Source organism: Chiloscyllium punctatum, chromosome 10 (genome assembly GCF_047496795.1).
Source record: "Chiloscyllium punctatum isolate Juve2018m chromosome 10, sChiPun1.3, whole genome shotgun sequence".
NCBI lineage: Eukaryota > Metazoa > Chordata > Chondrichthyes > Orectolobiformes > Hemiscylliidae > Chiloscyllium > Chiloscyllium punctatum.
In genome coordinates, this window is record NC_092748.1 from 71151672 (window position 1) to 71171262 (window position 19591).

At 36.6% G+C, this 19591-nt stretch overlaps 1 protein-coding gene across 1 annotated transcript in view; it reads right to left on the reverse strand.

Moving 5' to 3' along the window:
* Nucleotides 1–19591, reverse strand: part of LOC140482276 (voltage-gated inwardly rectifying potassium channel KCNH7) — a 464373-nt gene that overhangs the window by 438441 nt on the left and 6341 nt on the right. Inside the window, exon 2 of the mRNA XM_072579472.1 lies at nt 16651–16881. Within this exon, the coding sequence (XP_072435573.1) occupies nt 16651–16881 (231 nt within the window). The remainder of the gene's footprint in view (nt 1–16650; nt 16882–19591) is intronic.

The window sequence follows — 19591 nt, forward strand, 5'->3', positions numbered from 1 at the left end:
TTAGGAGGATGTTCACAGATTTCAGAAGCAAAACTCCTCATTATTACATGCATTTATTGTGAAGCTGATCAAGTACAGCATAAATTTAACGGGAGACCACTACATTCCATTGAACTCACTCACTGAACATTGCAGTGACCATGAATGCACAAGGCAGCTCTGATCTTCTAAGGATCATCCTACTCCTTCAATTAACGAGATCACAGTGGACTGATCTAGAATGAAAGTACATGGCTGTTTCTCAGCTAATATCACTGATGTACCGTTGATAATGTTATGGTCAGATATTATTAGAACATTGAGTACAAATTTTTATTAATATGAGGATTACAGGGCTGATAGTTTGTTTTGATGTGGATTGCATATGACTGTTATGGATATAGGAAAGATACTATTAAATTTGAAAGAGTCCAGAAAAGATTTACAAGGAGGCTACCAGCATTAGAGGGTTTGAGTTACGAGGAGAGGTCGGATGGGCTGGGACTTTTTCTTTGCTGGAATATAGAAAGTTGACAAGGTGACTTTATAGAGGTTTATAAAATCATGAGAGGCATGGATCGGGTGAATAGCAAAGGTCTTTCCCCTAAGGTAGGGGAATTCAAAACAAGATGGTGTAGTTTTAAGTTAAGAGGGGAAATATTAAAAGGGACCTGAGGGGCAATATTTTTTCACAGAGGGTGGTGTGTATGTGGATTAAACAGCCAGAGGAAGTGATAGACACTGACACGGTTAAATTATTTTAAAAATATTTGGACAAGTACATGAATAGGAAAAGTTCAGAGGGATGTGGGCCAAACACAGGCAAATGGGACTAGTTTAGTTGGTAAACCTGGTTGGCATGGATGAGTTGGATCGAAGGATCTGTTTCCATGCTGTATGATTCCCTGGAGTGTCAGAGGCTGAGGGGTGACCTTATAGAGGTTTATAAAATCATGAGAGGCATGGATAGATTAAGTAGACAAGGTCTTTTCTCTGGGGTGGGGGAGTCCAGAACTAGAGGGCATAGGTTTAGGGTGAGAGAGGAAAGATATAAAACACAGCAGCAGGAGAAGGCCATATGGCCCATTGAGTGACCTCCACCCATCAATGTTGGAACTCAATCCCATTTTTCTGCCTAATACCTTCTCTGATTTTGCTATCGTCAAACATTCCAGCCAGCTCAGTTTTGATTACCTCTATCAATTGAATATCTATGACTTTCCAGGGTAGAGAAATCCAATGATTTAGAACGCTTCAAGTGAATAAATTTCTCCATATCTCTGTCTTAATGATTTGTTCTTTAATTGAGACTGTGCTCCCTAGTTCTGGATTCTCCGGGCAGGAGAAAGAAACCCTTGACTCCAGAGAATTTGTAGTTGCACTGTGATCCAATTGAAGCTAAAGTACTGGATATGTGTTTAACATCACTTCCTTGATGTTGTACTCTATGTACCAATGATAGAGGTCAGAGGGCAATATGCTGGGCACCTCTCTTAACGTCTCTTGCTACTTTCAGTGGTTTGAGCACATATACAATAAAAGGTACCCTACTTAAGATTTTCATTCTGTATTATACTTTTTTTTAGTCTTCTTCCTACCAAAATTAATAACTTCACACTTAAACTTCATCTAACACTTGTCAATGTGTTCCACAAATCCATTTATGTCCTTTGTATCATTCACAAATGTTGAAATTGTGTCCTGCAGATCAACATCGATATTATATATATCAGGCAGAGCAGTGTTTAATCACCTTCTCTGGGAAACTTGTCTTGGTGTGATAAACAGTCATCAACACTCACACAGCCGGCTTTGTACCTCTGTTGTGACTGTCCCTTTTATTCCATAGACATTAACTTTGCTCAAGTCAGTCCTGCAGCACTTTAACAAATGTCTTTGGGGGCAATCATCAGAACATCATTACCTTCACCAGTCCTCTCCATTGCCTCAAAAAAACTCAGCAATTTAGTTAATCGTGATTACCTCTTTCCAAGTATATATGTCTTTTCTAACCCACAAATGCCCATTGACTGTTAATTTCCTGCACAATTCTTGTATCTAAAAGTTTCTCCACCACCAAAGTTAAAATGCCTGCCGTATAGATTCTATCTTTATACACTTCTTTGAACATGAGTGGAAATTCTCCAGACCTGAGGCAGCAAGCCTGAACTTAAGGAAGATTTGAAAATTATGACTAGTGCTTTTGCAATTTCCTTCAGTACCTTTGGGCATATCATCTGGTGCTATATTATCTTTACGTACAGACAGTCAATCCAATACTTCCTCCTTCTCAACTTGCAATACTTCAAATGTTAAACCTCATCCAAGGTTGTAAGGTTTTAAATGGAAGCTGTTTTAAGTAGCTATTCCATTTAATATAAAGCTCATGGAAATCTGTAGCCTCAAGCAAGGTTGTAAGGTTTTAAATGGAACCTGTTTTAAGTAGCTATTCCATTTAATGTAAACTTCATGAAAGTTTGTAGCATAGCTTAATTTTCACCCCAAATATGGCTGGTATAAAATTCAGACTTGCTAAGTTCTGTACTTAAGTTTACCAATCAAACTGTCCTCAGCAACAACTCTTGCCCCATAGACACTTACTGGGAAAATTAACCATAGATATCAGCACTGGGATATTTGACCTTTTAGTAAGTTCTAAATTTGATTGTATTAAGGTATAAGTGACAGTATTATCTGTGAAAAGCCTCATCAGAGCCAAATTATATACATCATCAGATTGAACTGTTGTCCTCGAACATAGCTCCATTGCTTTCAGTATTCAGAAAGAAATACTAAATATTTTTTATGCTGAATCATTGACCTACAATTGATTATGTGTTTTTGTGATAAGATGTGGTCTGAATTTTAGATTATTTTGATTTAATGTCATTGTCACCATGGTTCACGAGGCCTAGCGAGTTTTATCACACTCCCATATCAAGCTTGTCTCATTGATTATGTAGCCGACTCCTATTGCACCCTTCTCATCCAATGTTAGCAAGATTCTATGGCTTACCATAGTTGGAAGTTCTTGCCAGGGGCTGGATACCTCAAAATAGCCTGATATCCCTAGTACAGATGCCACCTTTAAAATCCTGTTGTGCAACAAATCAGGTGCTGGCATTCCAGAGTTGCATGCATGACTGCACACAGTCTCTTAGACACAATGGCAGACAAGGGGAACTTGGCACCCCGTTTTGTTAACTGGGTGTTCCTGTTGGACTGCATAGTGTAGGACTGCCTGAGGAAGTCACAACAGCAGACCTTGCTAGCCTGGTTGCCAACTGGGCCAATGGAGTGTCCATGGTTAAAAGCAATGCCCAGCAACATGAAATCAATGACAATCTCTGGTTCACCAGGATATGTGTCAACATTCTTTCTCTGCTCTCTCACACTCTAATCTCTGTTACTATACCCACCTCCCACCAAGGTTAATGCTGTAATGCTGTCACTATTTCCTGTAACATTTTTCTCTCACTATCATTCACCACAATGCATAGCACAGCTAACACTGAATGCTCTCTGTGAGTTTAATTAAATTGTTTCTCAAAATGATTATGCTTAGGAAGATCAAATAGTTGCATGTTAATTTTAAAAAGTTCTGCAATACATACAATGTACTAGTGCCCCAGTCAAGACTGATCAAAAAACAATTCTCCCTGCAGAATAACAGATGTCCTAAAACAAATTTTCCATTGCAAAAATTTCAAATGGGATAATTTTATACACTTCAGAAAGAAAATCCTGTCAATCTTATGAGCAATAAAAATGAGAGAATTGAAAAAAGTTCATAAATCTTGAGAATTATAGCAAATGATCCTTGGATAAGGATATATGAGTTGATGGAAATGATTAACAATTTTAACACTTCCTCAACAATGCAATCTAAACAAGACACTGAGCAAAGAATTACTAATTATGCTAATTAAGAACTTCCTGCATCAAAATTCACCTATACACAAGGATTGACTTCCATTAATTTATCTGCATAGTCTTGATACGAGGCTGATACCAGCAACCTTGTTTATATGTATTATTGATTTAAAATGATGAGGTGTAAGGTGGTAAGTAGATAGGTTGTCCTGCGGCAATAAATGTGAATTCCCTTTTGATTTATATTTCCATTTGCTTGCCATATTTTGTTTTGCAGATGTATTTCTACCTTGGTCATTATAATCCTTTCAGTACTACATCAATACTGTATTTTCATTGTACTGATGAAACTCCCTTCATATGTTAATGGCATATAAGAAATTTGAGCATGCAATGACCTTTGGCAGTGGGTGGAATTCTTCTTGTCTTAAGATTCTTTAAAGAAAAAGGAAACCAAACATAGGGGCAAAAAAAAGGCTTTTATCCAGAGTGTTCCACAATTATCCACAAACAAACCAAATAGAAGGGCAAACTAGGTCTAAGCCATTATCATGCTCTTTTATGGCTTAGTAACAGGTTAGAAATAAGTGTCAAAAGGGAGGAAGGGATTTAAATCTATCAGAGTGAAAGTAAGAACAGCAAAAAATGAATAAGACTTCCTGCGCACTGTCATATTTTTATGTAACTGCAGGTACATTTTTACAGTGTTCTGTTTCAAATGTGCAGCAAATCTTGTATCTTGGTGCACATCTTTTACTCAGTACAAAAATGAGCAATATACTTTGCTTTGTTGATGTTGAAAATTAAATGTTTAAATGATTCTTAATGAAAAATGAAAAATGCAAGGCAAGAAAATATTGAGACAAAAGAAGATCTAAATATAGATTGAAGAAGAACCTAGATAACACAGGGAGAGAAATAAAGTGGCTAGATTATTATTAGAGGAACTGATAAGAAAATGACTGGATGAGAACATAGACTGAACAGAAAGGATCAAAGTGGGAATGTAACGACAAACCTCATTGTTTCGAGATGAAATGCTGTGAAACAAAAAAAGTACTTGATTTTTGAAATTGTCACAGAAAGAGCAAGAAGTTTGCTATGCAGTGAAAAAAATAGATAAATAGATGAGCAAATGCATAAGATAACAGGAAATAGAAGGGGAACAGATTACTTTCAAGAGATCTATAAATTAAAGTTGTTTATTTAAGTGGTTTGAGAGTGGGGGAAGGGGTGTTAAGTGTAGTGCCATAGGTTACACTCATATCACCAGTTTTATATCAAAAGGGAGTGGTTGAAGGTACACTATAATAATAAACTGGCAACATAACTCAGCAATTAAGTCAGTGATCTGACTCCCAACTGCACTAAGATGCACATTTCTTTTAATGCTTTTTCAGTTCACGTGGGAGATTGAGAAATGTTGACTGGTTCCTAGTGTATACGTTGCTAAATTTAACTCATTTGCCTACCAGCAGAATGAAATGTATTTTGCCCAGGTGTCTAATTCTGCAACCAGGCTAAACAGTATAATTTAGGAATGTAAATACCACAGAAACAGCACATGGATATTGGTTTTCATCAATCAAATCACATAGATACTTAATATAACAATTTCTAAAGTGAGAGGTGCACAGCTATGTCAAAAATGGATACCAACACCATCTGGCATACGTTAAATACAGTTTACTCCTACATATGACAAGACACATTTTAAACGTGGATTATAAGGGGATCATATTTACTAGGGCACTAGTATCCCTCCAGCAGCCCAACCACCCCAAAGTCCTTTAATGTTTAGACGAACATTAATTGGTTTTATACATGATTTCTGCCCAATCTAAGCAAGAAGTCATGGCCTGAGAGCTACCAGTCAACTAAGTGCCTGTCAGCTATCTGGCCCAGGTAGTGCCACCAGAAGCAGGTCCAACATTTGAAGAGCTGCAGCCAATTAAAATGGATGGTGAGGGGAGAAGTTTGGAGGTTGTGTATCACCAGCAGCGCCAGGCTGGGAGGCCCCAGCATCAGGGTTCTGAATCTGACATATGCAGACCCAAAGGTGAAAGGGAACTAGGGGTTTGGGGGAATAAGCACCCCACATTGCCCTCTTAGTCCATGCAGAAATTCTATGGGTGACAGGGGTCCCATTGGCCTATGGGGATTGGAGAATAGACCACTGAATGACTCCAGCAGCACTGGTATAATTGTGACTGGGGTAGGATGGGTGAAAAATTTGTTGTGAGAGGATCTTAAGGTTGATCCATAAGCTTCACTAATCAACATTTTAATTATAAAAGAAAGTAGATATTCCCATCCATTCTCTCACACATTAAAAGATGGCCACTTGGAAACAGCTCAGGATATATATCCAAATTAAATACCCAAATTGTTAACCTCAGTATGAGGTATCTTTGATACCATTGCTGCTCATTTTCATATTCAGCAGACAGAAATCTGAGGCCAGGATCAGCAGAATATTAGCACCTTAGTATCATAACCCCGAATTCCCAGCTGTTGCAAGATACTTACCTGAGAACTAATTTAAACCCTAGACTTAATCTTGGCTGAAATCTACCTTGACAAATTATAACCAGTCCAATCTGGGTAGGGTATAGGAAATGATCATATGGTAAAGAATGAAAACAATAATAAGGAGTCAATCGCAGTATGTGGTAGTTTTATTTTAAAAGTATGCATTATATAGGTTTTTACTTACCACATCTCAATGTTATTGAACCTTCCTTGTGCTACATCCTCACAAGGTATAGTCTCAGATTAAAGGATAATAAAAAAACTTGATTTTGAATATTTCAAAGAAATTTATGCTCTTGATTTTATATTAAACACCTACGACACTCACAGTTCTCATAAGCTCAATCGATTTACCATTTAATTTATCTAATCAACATCATAAAGTACAGAGCTAATCATAAGCTATAGCCAAGGATATGGTTACTTAATATTTTCCTGATTGCCAAGATCATCCATAACAGAGCACAGAGTCAACATTATCACAACAATCAAAAGAAAATTAAAGTACTATAATTACTGCATATTCCTAATCCAGCTGACTCTTCCGATGATTTTGTCAATGATAGAGATTCACTATTAATACATACAAAGAATTTGTTTTCTGGATTTCATATACTTTCAGAATAATATCTCAATTCTTGTTACTCAGTTGCTGAGCTGCTAATCCAAGGGTTACCTTTTTAGCTCTGTAATACATGTTCTTGTTAGCTGATTAATTGTTGATGTTAGAAATAGAACATAGAAATGTACAGCACAGTACAGGCCCTTCAGCCCTTGATATTGTGCATACTCTAAGATCAAACTAACCTACATGCCCTTCATTTTACTATCATACATGTGTCCATTCAAGAGTCGTGTAAACGTCCCGAACGTATCTGACTCTACTACCACTGCTGGCAGTGCAATCCACGCATCCATCACTCTCTGTGTAGTGAACCAACCTCTGACATCACCTCTAAACCTTCCTCCCAGCACCTTAAAATTATGCCACCTTAATTTGATAGCCATTTCTCCCCTGGGAAGACGTTTCTGACTATTCACTCCAAAAAGAGACCTAAGGGGCAACTTTTTCACACAGAGGGTGGTACTTGTATGGAATAAGCTGCCAGAGGAAGTGGTGGAGACTGGTACAATTGCAACATTTAAAAGGCATTTGGATGGGTATATGAATAGGAAGGGTTTGGAGGGATATGGGCCAGGTGCTGGCAGGTGGGACTAGATTGGGTTGGAATATCTGGTTGGCATGGACAGGTTGGACCGAAGGGTCTGTTTCAATGCTGTACATCTCTATGACTCTATGCCTCTTATTATCTTGTCCAAAACTATCAAGTCACCTCTCATCCTTCTTCATTCCAATGAAAAAAGCCCTAGCTCCCTCAACCTTTCTTCTTAAGACATGCCCTCCAGTCCAGGTAGCAACCTGGTCCTTTGCAGCCTCTCTAAAGCTTCCACATACTTCCCATTGTGAGGTGACCAGAATTAAACACAATATTCCAAGTTGGTCTAACCAGGGCTCTAAAGAGCTGCAGCATAATCTCATGACTTTTAAACTCAATTTGCCAACACACCATATGTCTTCCTTACAACCCTATCAATGTGGGTGGCAACTTGGAAGGATGTATGGATGTATGGAAGTATCCCTCTGTTCCTCCACACTGCCAAGAATTCTGCCTTTAATCTTATATTCTGTATTCAAATTCAACCTTCCAAAATGAAATATTTCACACTTTTCCAGGTTGAACTCCACCTGCCACTTATCAGCCAAGTTCTACAGCCAGTCAATGTCCCATTGTAACCTAGAACAGCCCTCCACACTATCACCACTCCACCAACCTTCGTGTTATTGTCAAACTTACTAACCCACCCTTCCACTTCCTCATCCAAGTCATTGTAAACATCACAAAGAACAGAGGTCCCAGAACTGATCCCTGTGGAGCACCACTGGTTACCAAGCTCCAGGCTGAATATTTTCCATCTACTACTACCCTCTGTCTTCTAAGGGCCAGCCAATTCTGTATCCAGACAGGCAAATATCCCTGTATCCTATGCCTCTTCATTTTCTGAATGAGTTTACCCTTATCAAATGCCTTGCTAAAATCCATGTACACTATATCCACTGCTCTACCTTCATCAATGTGTTCTGTCACATCCTCAAAGAATTTAATAAGGTTTATGAGACATGACCTGCCCCTCACAAAGCAATGCTAATCAAACTATCATTTTCCAATGATTTGGAGATGCCAGCGTTGGACTGGGGTATACAAAGTTAAAAATCACACAACACCAGGTTACCTGATGAAGGAGCAGCACTCCGAAAGCTAGTGCTTCCAATTAAACCTGTTGGACTATAACCTGGTGTTACCTGATGAAAGAGCAGCACTCCAAAAGCTAGTGCTTCCAATTAAACCTGTTGGACTATAACCTGGTGTTGTGTGATGTTTAATGTTGCTTTCCAAGTAATCCTGCCTCTCAGAATCCTCTCTAATAATTTGCCCACCATAGATGTTAGACTGACTGGTCTGTAGATATATTCTTTCTCGACCAGGGGACTTATCTAGCCTTATGTTTTTCAAAATTTTCAGCTCATTCTCCTTCTTAATATCAGCCTGTTTGAGAATATCAGTTTGTTTCATGCTGTCCTCACAAATGTCAAGGTTTCTCTCAGTAGTGAATACTGAAGGAAAGTATTCATTAAGGATCTCTGTTAACTCCTCCTGAGCGGCCCTACCTTACGCTGGCCATCTTCTTATTCCTCATGTAAATGTAGAATCCCTAAAGGTTTTCTTTAATCCTGGGAGAGAGTGAGGACTGTTGATGCTGGAGATCAAAGTCAAAACATGTGGCACTGAAAAAGCACAGCAGGTCAGGCAGCATCCAAGGAGCAGGAGAGTCAACATTTCAAAATTAAGCTCTTCATCATTTCCTTAATCCTACCCACAAAAACATTTTCATGCACCCTTCTAGCTCTCCAAAGTTCATTCTTCAGTTCCTTCCTGGCTACCTTGTAACCTTCTAGAGCTCTGTCTGATCCTGGTCTCCTCAACATTAAGTAAGCTTTCTTCTTCCTCTTGACTCAATAGTCCATATCCCTTGTTACCCAAGGTTCCTTCAACCTACCACCCCTTCCTTGCCTCAGTGGGATAAACCTGTCCAGCACTATCAGAAAGTTCTCCCTGAACAACCACCACATTTCCCTGAGAACATCTGTTCCCAACTTATGCTCCACAGTTCCTTGTAATTCCCTCCTCCCCAATTAAATATCTTCCCATACCGTCTGCTATTACCCCTCTCCATGACTATAGTAAAGGTCTGGGAGAAAGGAACAATTTCTGTGCTCCTTTTTTGAACATAGAAATGTTTGCAAAGTAGTGTTAAATCTGCCTTATTAATAAACATTGACTTCTAATCAGCAATGGTATAATGCAGTACACTTATAATACATTTTGCATTGCCTTTGTGTTGAACCTGGGATTGGCACCAAATTTATGGAAAGTTGGACAAATGTGAGACATTGACTCGGAGAACTAAACTAACATTTTCATAAGTTTACAAATGAAAACTTACACTATAAGACAAAACATTCAGTTGATTTTTTTTACATACAACAAAATAGTTTTCTTGTAAAAGCCTACTGCCCCTGAAGTTATGTCTCAGGATTCAATGCATGGATTTGAAGTGTCTCTCTCTGGAATTTTCACTGTGTTGTTTACTTTAAGTAGGATTATACACCAACTAAGATAGTGAAAAAAAAGACTTTCAAATTTCTGCAGTAAGGATGTGAAAATTGGTGTCTTAGGACCAATCTTTAAACTCCAATAGCTGTCTTCCCTTCATCTATATACTACAGAAAATGATACTCTGAACAATAATGCCTCCCTTAACAATTATACCGTCAGCAGAATATAACCAACTAATAAAATTGGCCTCATTCTCACAATCCATGAAAGTGTTAACACAATGACACTTGCATTGTTTTGAAAAGGCATCCTCTGGTGATTGTAGCAAGGTCAGCCAGCCAGACCACATTGAATACAAGTTCCTTGATTGCGGTTTTTAATGTAGTCCAATCAGGGAGACAGATAAAAAGATTATCAGAGATTTTGACAATCTGGGTGCTGACTCTGATGAGGCTGTGCCAGAGTCAAGGACTTTCCACATGTAAATAAAGGGTGACTTGGTGATGGGATACTGGCCTCTGTGGAGCTATTTCACATCCCATCTTCTATGACATCATGTAACATGAGTTTAAAACATTATAAGAAGACGTGTAAGATGATTTGATTTATTAGCCTGTTTGAAAATGATTACACTAACTACACAATTTGCTACTGTGTAAAAATTGCATGACCTCAATATGTTGATTCGGGTTTAGACTTGTTCAAGCTAGACAATACCATTAAGTGTCAGAATGAACTGCAAGTCAAAAGCAATTTATTTGCATTCTCAAATCTGTTCCTGGCAAACATAGCACCATGGCTCAATAGTATATAACTACTTTAATCTCGCAAATTATTCTTCATCTTTTTAAATATTATCTTAAGCAAATGCCATTAAAATAATGTCAAGTATTTGTTAACCTTCAGCAAAAATCCCTGAGGTTAAATTGTGCTAAATATATTTAATTGTTTAATTGTTAATGTACACCTGTTATCTTAGGTTTTCCCTTGAATCATTTACTTTCATTAATTCATAAAGGTAAGAAAAGCTTCACTCCTACATAGAACAGAGAACATAGAACAGTACAGCACAGGAAAGGGCTGTATGACTTTGAGTATGACTTTGTAACATATTTCAAAACCTCACAACTGTAGAGTTTTGAACAAAACTTCCGATAAAGCATTTTCATTAATATTGCACTGCTGCAGGATATACTAGAAGTATTTTCTTAGCAATTAAGTTTGAAAGATTCAATAAAAGAACAATTTCACAATTAGAAGAGGAATAACATGAACCCATGTGGAATGTACGGATAAATAAGTTCTGATTCCATTTTAATGTCTTCAAATATTTGTAAACAATTTATTCTGTTTACATTAAAAATGCTCTAACTTTGGTTTTCCTAAAGACTAGAACCATATAAATAATCTTCAAAGCTTCTTGGAACTAAATTCATTTGATTACATATAGCTAGCCATGTAAAAGGTGAATCAATCTGAATATATTAATTCAGAGCAGCTATTAATTTAATGAGTGTAATGTTAAGTTAAAATAACATTACTTGAGAAGTATAAAAATTGCATTTCAGAGCTGACCCCAGGCAACGTGACAATCTAACTATTATTCATCATCATGCTGAAAATATAGTACTGCTAGACTTTTGCACTGCTGTGTAAGTGTATTTGTGAATGACAAGGCTATGGCAAAACTGACGTTCTTGAAGTTCATGCAAAGCAGTTATTAGCTTTTACTTAGTATTTTTCTTTGAATAAACTGTCTTTAAACTGAACATTAGTGCAAGATTAAGTAGCTAAATATACTCCTGCATGAGTCTCCAAATGGTAGGTTTCAAACTCTTATCTACTATTCAATATCTATTTCATGAGGAATAGAGGTTGTTCTGACATTTCCCTTTACAATTTAAGTTTAAATCCAGACTCGATTGATGAAATGAAACTCTACTGTCTGACAGCTGATTTTAATAGTGTTTAAGTCTTCTTACCTAATTTCTGTTGGGTTCAGGATTGAAATCCATGTTCAGCATAAATTGTAACTATTTGGGAATCAGATTTAGCAAAGTTGGAAAGTTTTTTTAAGAATTTAAAATCACTATATGAGTGCAGACGTGATGTACTATTTATAGATTAAGAACTCAGCATGTTGTAGCATGAGAATACAAAGAGTTTTAATCAATTTCTGCTTCTGATACATTGACAAAGCCTTTTCAATGGTTTAACCTATTTAGTTTCTCAGTAGTAAATCACTTATCTCAAAGAAACGACCTTCATAAAAGGAAATTTGAAAACAAATAACATAACACATAATATTAGAATGTGTCAAACTTGGAAATGTCCCAGAACTTTTTCCCAGAACTCTCAACACCTATGCATGCTGCTAAAGTTGCCTGGAGGTTTTCCATTAAGTATGTTTGCATTAATGTTCACATAACTTAAATACATCATAACCTATTACTTGGAAATTGTCTCTGTTATATGTTACAGTGAAATGTAATGGTAACAGATTGCCAGGTAGTGATTTATGTTCTAGTTTAATAAATCCCAAAATGTTAAAATCCAAGGTTGGTTTGTGAACTGATGCATCTTATACGAACTTGTCTTATGTCATCAGTATGTGTGTTTCTATCATGGGAATACAAAGTGAGAATACATAATCTTTTGCAAAGAAGCTATTTCATCCATAGAATTTTGTTAAGCAATAAAGCTTAGCGCTCTTGGCCTTTGAGTTTATAAACTAGCTCCATGCTGTTATATGTTTTGGTCTTTGACGAGCTGACTGATCTCAGCTAGGATGTAATAATTGACATTTATGTCATTCAGTCTAGGAAGCAAAATCAATCAAGGTTATCACTTTAGTCAACACCCTATTGAAAGATAAATGTGGATGGATATTGGGTGAAGACAGAGTTTGATTCATTTAGGCTACCCACTGCCACAGCTAAATACCTAGGAGCCATTTAGTACATTAAAAAAATGGCGAGCTGAGTGAACTAATAGAGGATTGTGAGCACTGGGAAAACTGAGCTGAGCCAATTCTGGAAATGATAGACAAAGTTAGGAGAACGTCAAGTGCAAAAAAGCATTCAGTGTGGTTTAGAAACTTAAAATTGTGTGACACAGAATTGCTGCATTAATATTTTCCATTAACAATCATAGTCAATAAAGCTACTGTCAGGGAAATTGGTCTACCCCAGCCGCACAAAATGAACTGTTAGAGAATTGGCAAACAATTTATCACCACAGTAATTTTTATTTACAATTGATTTGTAAAATATTGACATGATTTTAAACTTCAAGCTAAGTAACAAAGAGATTGAAAAATGAGTCTTCAAAAACAGTTTGGACTGTTACACCATGAATTTCAGTGGAAAAACGATTGGGCACAAGTAAGCAATTGACCTACAATTTCTTAAGAATCCATTTTGTGATGATGACAAGAGCAATTTCAACCCATGTAGTTTCACAATGTTCTGTATGTTTTTTGTTATTCCATTGAACAACATTGTCAAATAATGCATAAGTGCATATTATCACCAAGAGCAATAATAAGCTATGAACCTTGTTTCAGGAGGTTTATTCAACACTTAAAGTAGTTATTGCAGGGAACATCAATAAGAAATCTTTTCAAACATTTTCAACTTCCAGTGAAAACCTAGTAAGCAAAGTTTTGAGCTTCTGACTAGACATAACTAAGCTCAATTGTTGTTTCGACTAAAATATATTTTGGTACAGTGATTAAATCTATATTTTATCTATACTCACCCAATTATCAACAGGAGTAATAGATAAGCAATTGCTATTCATCTGGTTATTTGTGGGAGAGACATGGAAGGACATGTTCATAACTTGGGGCTTATACTGCTGATTAATTAGATCATGATTCAGAGACAACTCAACTTTTATTTCCTGCCTTCCTCTATATTCCTCAACACTTACAAGATAATGCATGCCTTAGAAAGGGTGGACGCTGGAAAGTTGTTTCCGATTAGGACCCATTGGCACAGCCTTAAAATTAGAGGGGGTCAATTTAAAACAGAAATGGGGAAACATTTTTTCAGCAGAGAGTGGTGGGCCTGTAGAATTCATTGCCATGGAGCGCAGTAGAAGCTGGGACATTGGGTGTCTTCAAGACAGAAATTGATAAATTCTTGATCTCATAAGGAGTTTAGGGTTACGGGGAGCGTGCGGGAAAGTGGAATTGAAACGTCCATCAGCCATAATTAAATGGTCGAGTGGACTCGATGGGCCAAATGGTCTTGCTTACACTCCTATGTCTTATGGTCTTATGGTCTTACCATGAAAGATTTGACTAACTCAGTCTTGAAAGCATGATTTGTCCTTTTAATCACTTTTTAGAAGAAAACGCCTGATTTCCAATATAATATTGTATTTTACAAAAACAGTTTCCTGATTTTGTTCTTGATTGACTTTAAGTTTAAGGTTTTGTTACAGATATTTCAATCAGTATGAAATAACATCGCTCACCACTGACTTCAAAGGAAGTTGCCACAAAGATCTAGGAATCTCTGTGGCATAGAATTTTCCCACTTTTTTACAGATCAGGGAAATCTTCGGATCTTTTAAATCAGTAATATTATCAAGCAGATTGAAGTATTTTCAAGCACAGTATACTGGGAATTAAATGCACTGAATGTCCTTTCAGTTTAATATCAATAAATGTTTGGGGCAAACACATTGGATTAAGGCAGAAACTGAAACTACATAAACACATTTATAAAAATATATATAATCTTAAAAATCTAAAACTAATTCAATAAAGTAGAGAAACAAATGAGCAAGTTAGTTTTTCTAAGCCATTGAAGTTGTTCAGCAGGAATTATAAACCTTGTGCACTGATGAAAACCCCTGTTACACCATATTCAACAGGATGTTACCTTTTCATTGGATTCTACAATGAGGCCATTAGGGGAATAAGGCAAGTTTTTGTCTCATCAGTTATTTTATGTTGATTGAAGTCTCCAGAGATTTCAGCAATGTACTCCATGGACAAGTGTAAAATCACTGACAACACATTTTCACATGCAACTACACATGTGCAAACTCCAGAAGCTATTCATTTAAAAAGTGTGATAACGGAGAATGCCGCCAGTTTGCCTTCATTATTATGTCAATGTCCAGGCCAGTACAACCTTGTACTGGATTTTTTTCACAGAGAAAATGGTTCTTCTTATCTATCCTATCAAACACTTTTAATATTCTAAACATTTTGATTAGAACATCTTTCAATATCTAATGCACATGGGAATTGGAGTCAGGTTTATGCAACCTTTCACTATATTTTGGATTGCAATTTATACCTGTCAACGTACTTTAATGATTTCTGTACTTGGACTCTCATATTACCACATCTCCTAGTCTCTCACCATGAGCAATGTACTCTTACCTGTCTCTGTCAGATCCACTCTTTCCCACAATGCACTGTATTTGCCACAGTTTTATCTACTTCTTTAATCCAATTATGTTGATTTCCAACTTCTTGCATCCATGAACACCATTCAAAATTCAATGAATCTAGCATCAACTCAAATGAGGACATACTTTTCTCTATTTCTTCATCCGAGTCTTAAGTAAATAATGAGAAGCTGACGTATCACAACCCACCAATCAGCATACCTAACCAACATCAACATTCTCCACCTCTGACCTTCTAACTAATTTTGAACTCAAGTCATTCTCATTTTTTGCAAATAACAATAAGGGATTTTCTGGTGGATGTGCATGAACAACATGGTGCTCATCTCACAATGGCATAATTGTAACTTGTTTCAGGATATGATCGGTCCATCATTGTCTTATAAATTTTAGCCATTCTTTGTTCAAAAAGTATGAAGAGAACAGGCAAATCAAATATCATTATTCCAGGGAAATTGAATTTGTCTGTTTTATCCTGGTTTAACTACAGCTCAAGTTGCCTGATTGATTCAGAACATTACTAAGGAAGCTTCTTGTTGCTGTGACTGAATTTAATTGCACAACATTAATTCCACCAGCTATGTTGGAATTACCGCCAACATCTCAATCACTCCACAGCATGAAAACTGGCCCAAAGTGTCAGCTCTTCGATTCTCAGTGACACAATCTTACTTTTGACTAATTGAGGAAGTGCCTTATTATTCATTACATTAATTAACCACAGTGAATGTGATTGAAAGGTTTGAAAAATGTTTATTGAAATTCAAATATTTGGAAAAGGGGCTAAACTGTCACAAAACTTACGGAAGGCTTATTGCTGATTCTCTCAAGCTATAAAATTATTGCTACAACACCACTCAAACTGATATGGTCATACTAGAGGGATTATCCTGCATGAATTTATACCTGAACTCTATCCTTTGCTTTCTTCAGTTACAGTTGTCTAGCTATGTTATTCACTATTGTGTCTATAAGTTAACTAAATTATCCAGCCCCATTTTCAAATGAATTGTAGTGAACCACTTTATTTTATACATGAATTAAATTTAACATTTAATGTAATTTCATATCAATCTGTCCTTTTGTGTTGATTAAGTACAAGTTATAAATAGGATTAATTCAAGATCTTCTAAGTAAAAAATGTAATTCTTTATCCTACCATCCTTGCGATAGAATATGACGTCCACTTTCCTCTCTTCTGAGCCAAGCAAGGCTTGGGCAATCTGGGCAATTGCATGTCGCTTGCTTTCTGGACCATGCAGGAAATCACAGGTACAAGGCTTCTGCATAACATCCGGCCTCGAGAAGCCAGTCATCTCACAAAAACCATCATTGCAATAGATAATTGCACAATTCTGTACTCTTGCATTGGCAATGATGAATTTTCTGTCTGTAAAGAAATTGAAAGATAATGATGGATAATGCAAAACATCAATCTGTTCTTCTAATTCATGGTTAATGACTACCTAGTTGTGATAATTAACAACCACTGTTTGTTCAGGCAATGTATTCGGTTTTTACATGATAACAAAGAGAATTTCAAAATTGTTGAAGTTTGAAAATATTATCAGAGCACAAAACATACAATATACTTACGTCTATTTAACATGTATATTTGTGTTTGATCAAATAGTCTTTTGATAATACAGAAATTGAGCATTGATTTAAACATACGAATTAAGCAACTTGCACAGATGAGTTCAATTTTCACGATACCGTATGTGCCCAACTATGTGGTGTTGCCATGATATCTCACTCATTCCAAATCTCACAAATACCTTGTTTGGATTCCACAAGAGCTGTGCTTTCAATGAATTCTGTTGATCTTTCTAGCACGTGCATACTTCCAATACACAGAAAATACTTTTTCTATATTTGAATTGCAGTTGCATGCAAGAATTTCTATACAAGTCTTAATGGACTTCATTCTGCACTCAAATTCAGCCTTGAAATGGAATCATTGAGCTCCCTTTAGTTGATGTCCTAATTCACAAATCAGCCAAGACTACTCTACTATTGTCAATATTCACTAAACATGTTGGAATACCTACAGTTTCATGCTATAAGATTAGTCTTACCAGCAACCTCATCAATAGGGCTTGAGCCAGTTATTCACTATGTAAGCTTCATGCTGAAAAAGGGTGCATCAAAGGTATCCTGCAGTATAATGGCTACCTTAATCAGATAATTTCTCACCTTATATCGCACAAACTCATTAACAAACCTAAGGCTGTCATTTTTAATGTTCATTCTACCTCAGATTATCCTAAGTTATTGTAAAGTTTTGAGAAACAGTGAAGCTAGCTGCTCCCTGCTATATAAATGCAGAAGCAGTAGAAGTGATATTTGCCACCAATAGGATGCTGCCGTTAAGGCAAAGCGATGTTCTGCCTATCACACTAATGAATGAGGTGGTACATGAATTTCAGAATGTAGGCCATACATTCCAAAGACTTGCAGGTTGATTCATGCAGGATATCTCTTTAGCTGTTTGCAACAAGCAAAGTACTGACCATATTCAACCAGCGTATTCTTGCAAAACTCATAACATATTGTTCAATGATAACTCTGATTCTGTCTTTGGGTAGCATTTGCTGGCTAATCCTGTTGAGTAAAATAAAGTACTGACAACAATTTATGATTGTCAGTTGGGTTCACAATGTGGTGCACTTGCATGTATAAGCATCCAGATGTATTAATGCATAAGGCCCCCACTTTTGTATTTGGAAAGAATATGTGCCCATATCAACTCAACAAAATATTGATTGATGGTTCTTTTCACAGAGCAATGCCTTGACAAATCAGAGTCAATCATTCTGGTTTAAAATTTAAGCAAAACATGGCAGTTAACTGTCAATCATCATTTTCTGTGGCAAAACCTCTGCCAAACAAGAAGCATTCACCTCTCATATAGTATAAACTTTTGGGTCTCTTCAGTTATTACTTCTGTAAATTGCCATGATGAATGCAGGATGTAAAGCTTTGACAAAATGGGTCTTTATCAGCAATATTTTATGTCAGCAATGTAAAAATATTTAATGATTTGAAAATTGCTAGGCTCTGTTCAAATTTCACAATGTAGGTCTGCGTTAAAACATCATTGTTGTATTAAAGACTGTAACTAGAAATTTCTCTGAACAACATCTTGCATATCTATTTTTGCTAATTATTTTCTCCTGCTCAATAAGGTGTGAGATGACAAATTAAGGAATACTACCATGTTCTGTGTATGTATTAATTGCACGGTGAAGAAAGGGAATTTCGCAGGGACTATATCCTTCTATATCAGTACTGCTTGGACTCAAATACAAGTCTTAAATTGTCTTTCAGAGTTAAACCAATGTAATTGGAACAAATGCTAAATGAGATTAAAAATCCAAAACAATTTGAACTTGTATTGGTTATATGCATACTCAGAGGTAAATAATTTTCATAAAATCATTTCAAACTCAATTGTACCTTTCCTAGTGTGAAACATACAAAACTCATATTCCTGCTTATATTTCTATGTACACGACAGTTTCAGTGTATTTCCAGAAGTTGCCCAGTTTTTAATTTATATTTTAGAGGCACATTATAAAGAAAACAGGCTGTCATTATCTTTTCGTAACTGTCTGGTGCTTAATGCTGTTACATTAGTGCCTCATTGGGTTGGGCCAGAGTTCTATCTGAACTGGAATATTACCTGTGAGATATCATGATTAGCTGCTTTGTCCCTTCCTTTATCGCCATCTCTGCTATTACAATACCAGCAAGAATCAGACACAAGCAGAGGTATGAGTACAATACCGATTGTCCCATAAAGGATGATACATTACTGTAACAGGTCACATATAATATCATGCAGTGGGTATGAGGATGATTTTTCTTGCATCTGGGAGGGAAAATGTAACCCTGATCTCCGCTGCTTTCACTAGAAGCTACAACCGTATACCTGAGCAGTCTTGATGGGAATATAATCTCTGGCAATCAAAGCTGGAAAGCAATAAAGCTGATCCTTGTAGCTTCAGTCTGAGAAGTGGAAGTGTAACCATTATCTATGCTTCTTTATTGGAGAAGAAAGTGATTGCCTTGGGGCCTCATGGTTTAACTAGAGTGAT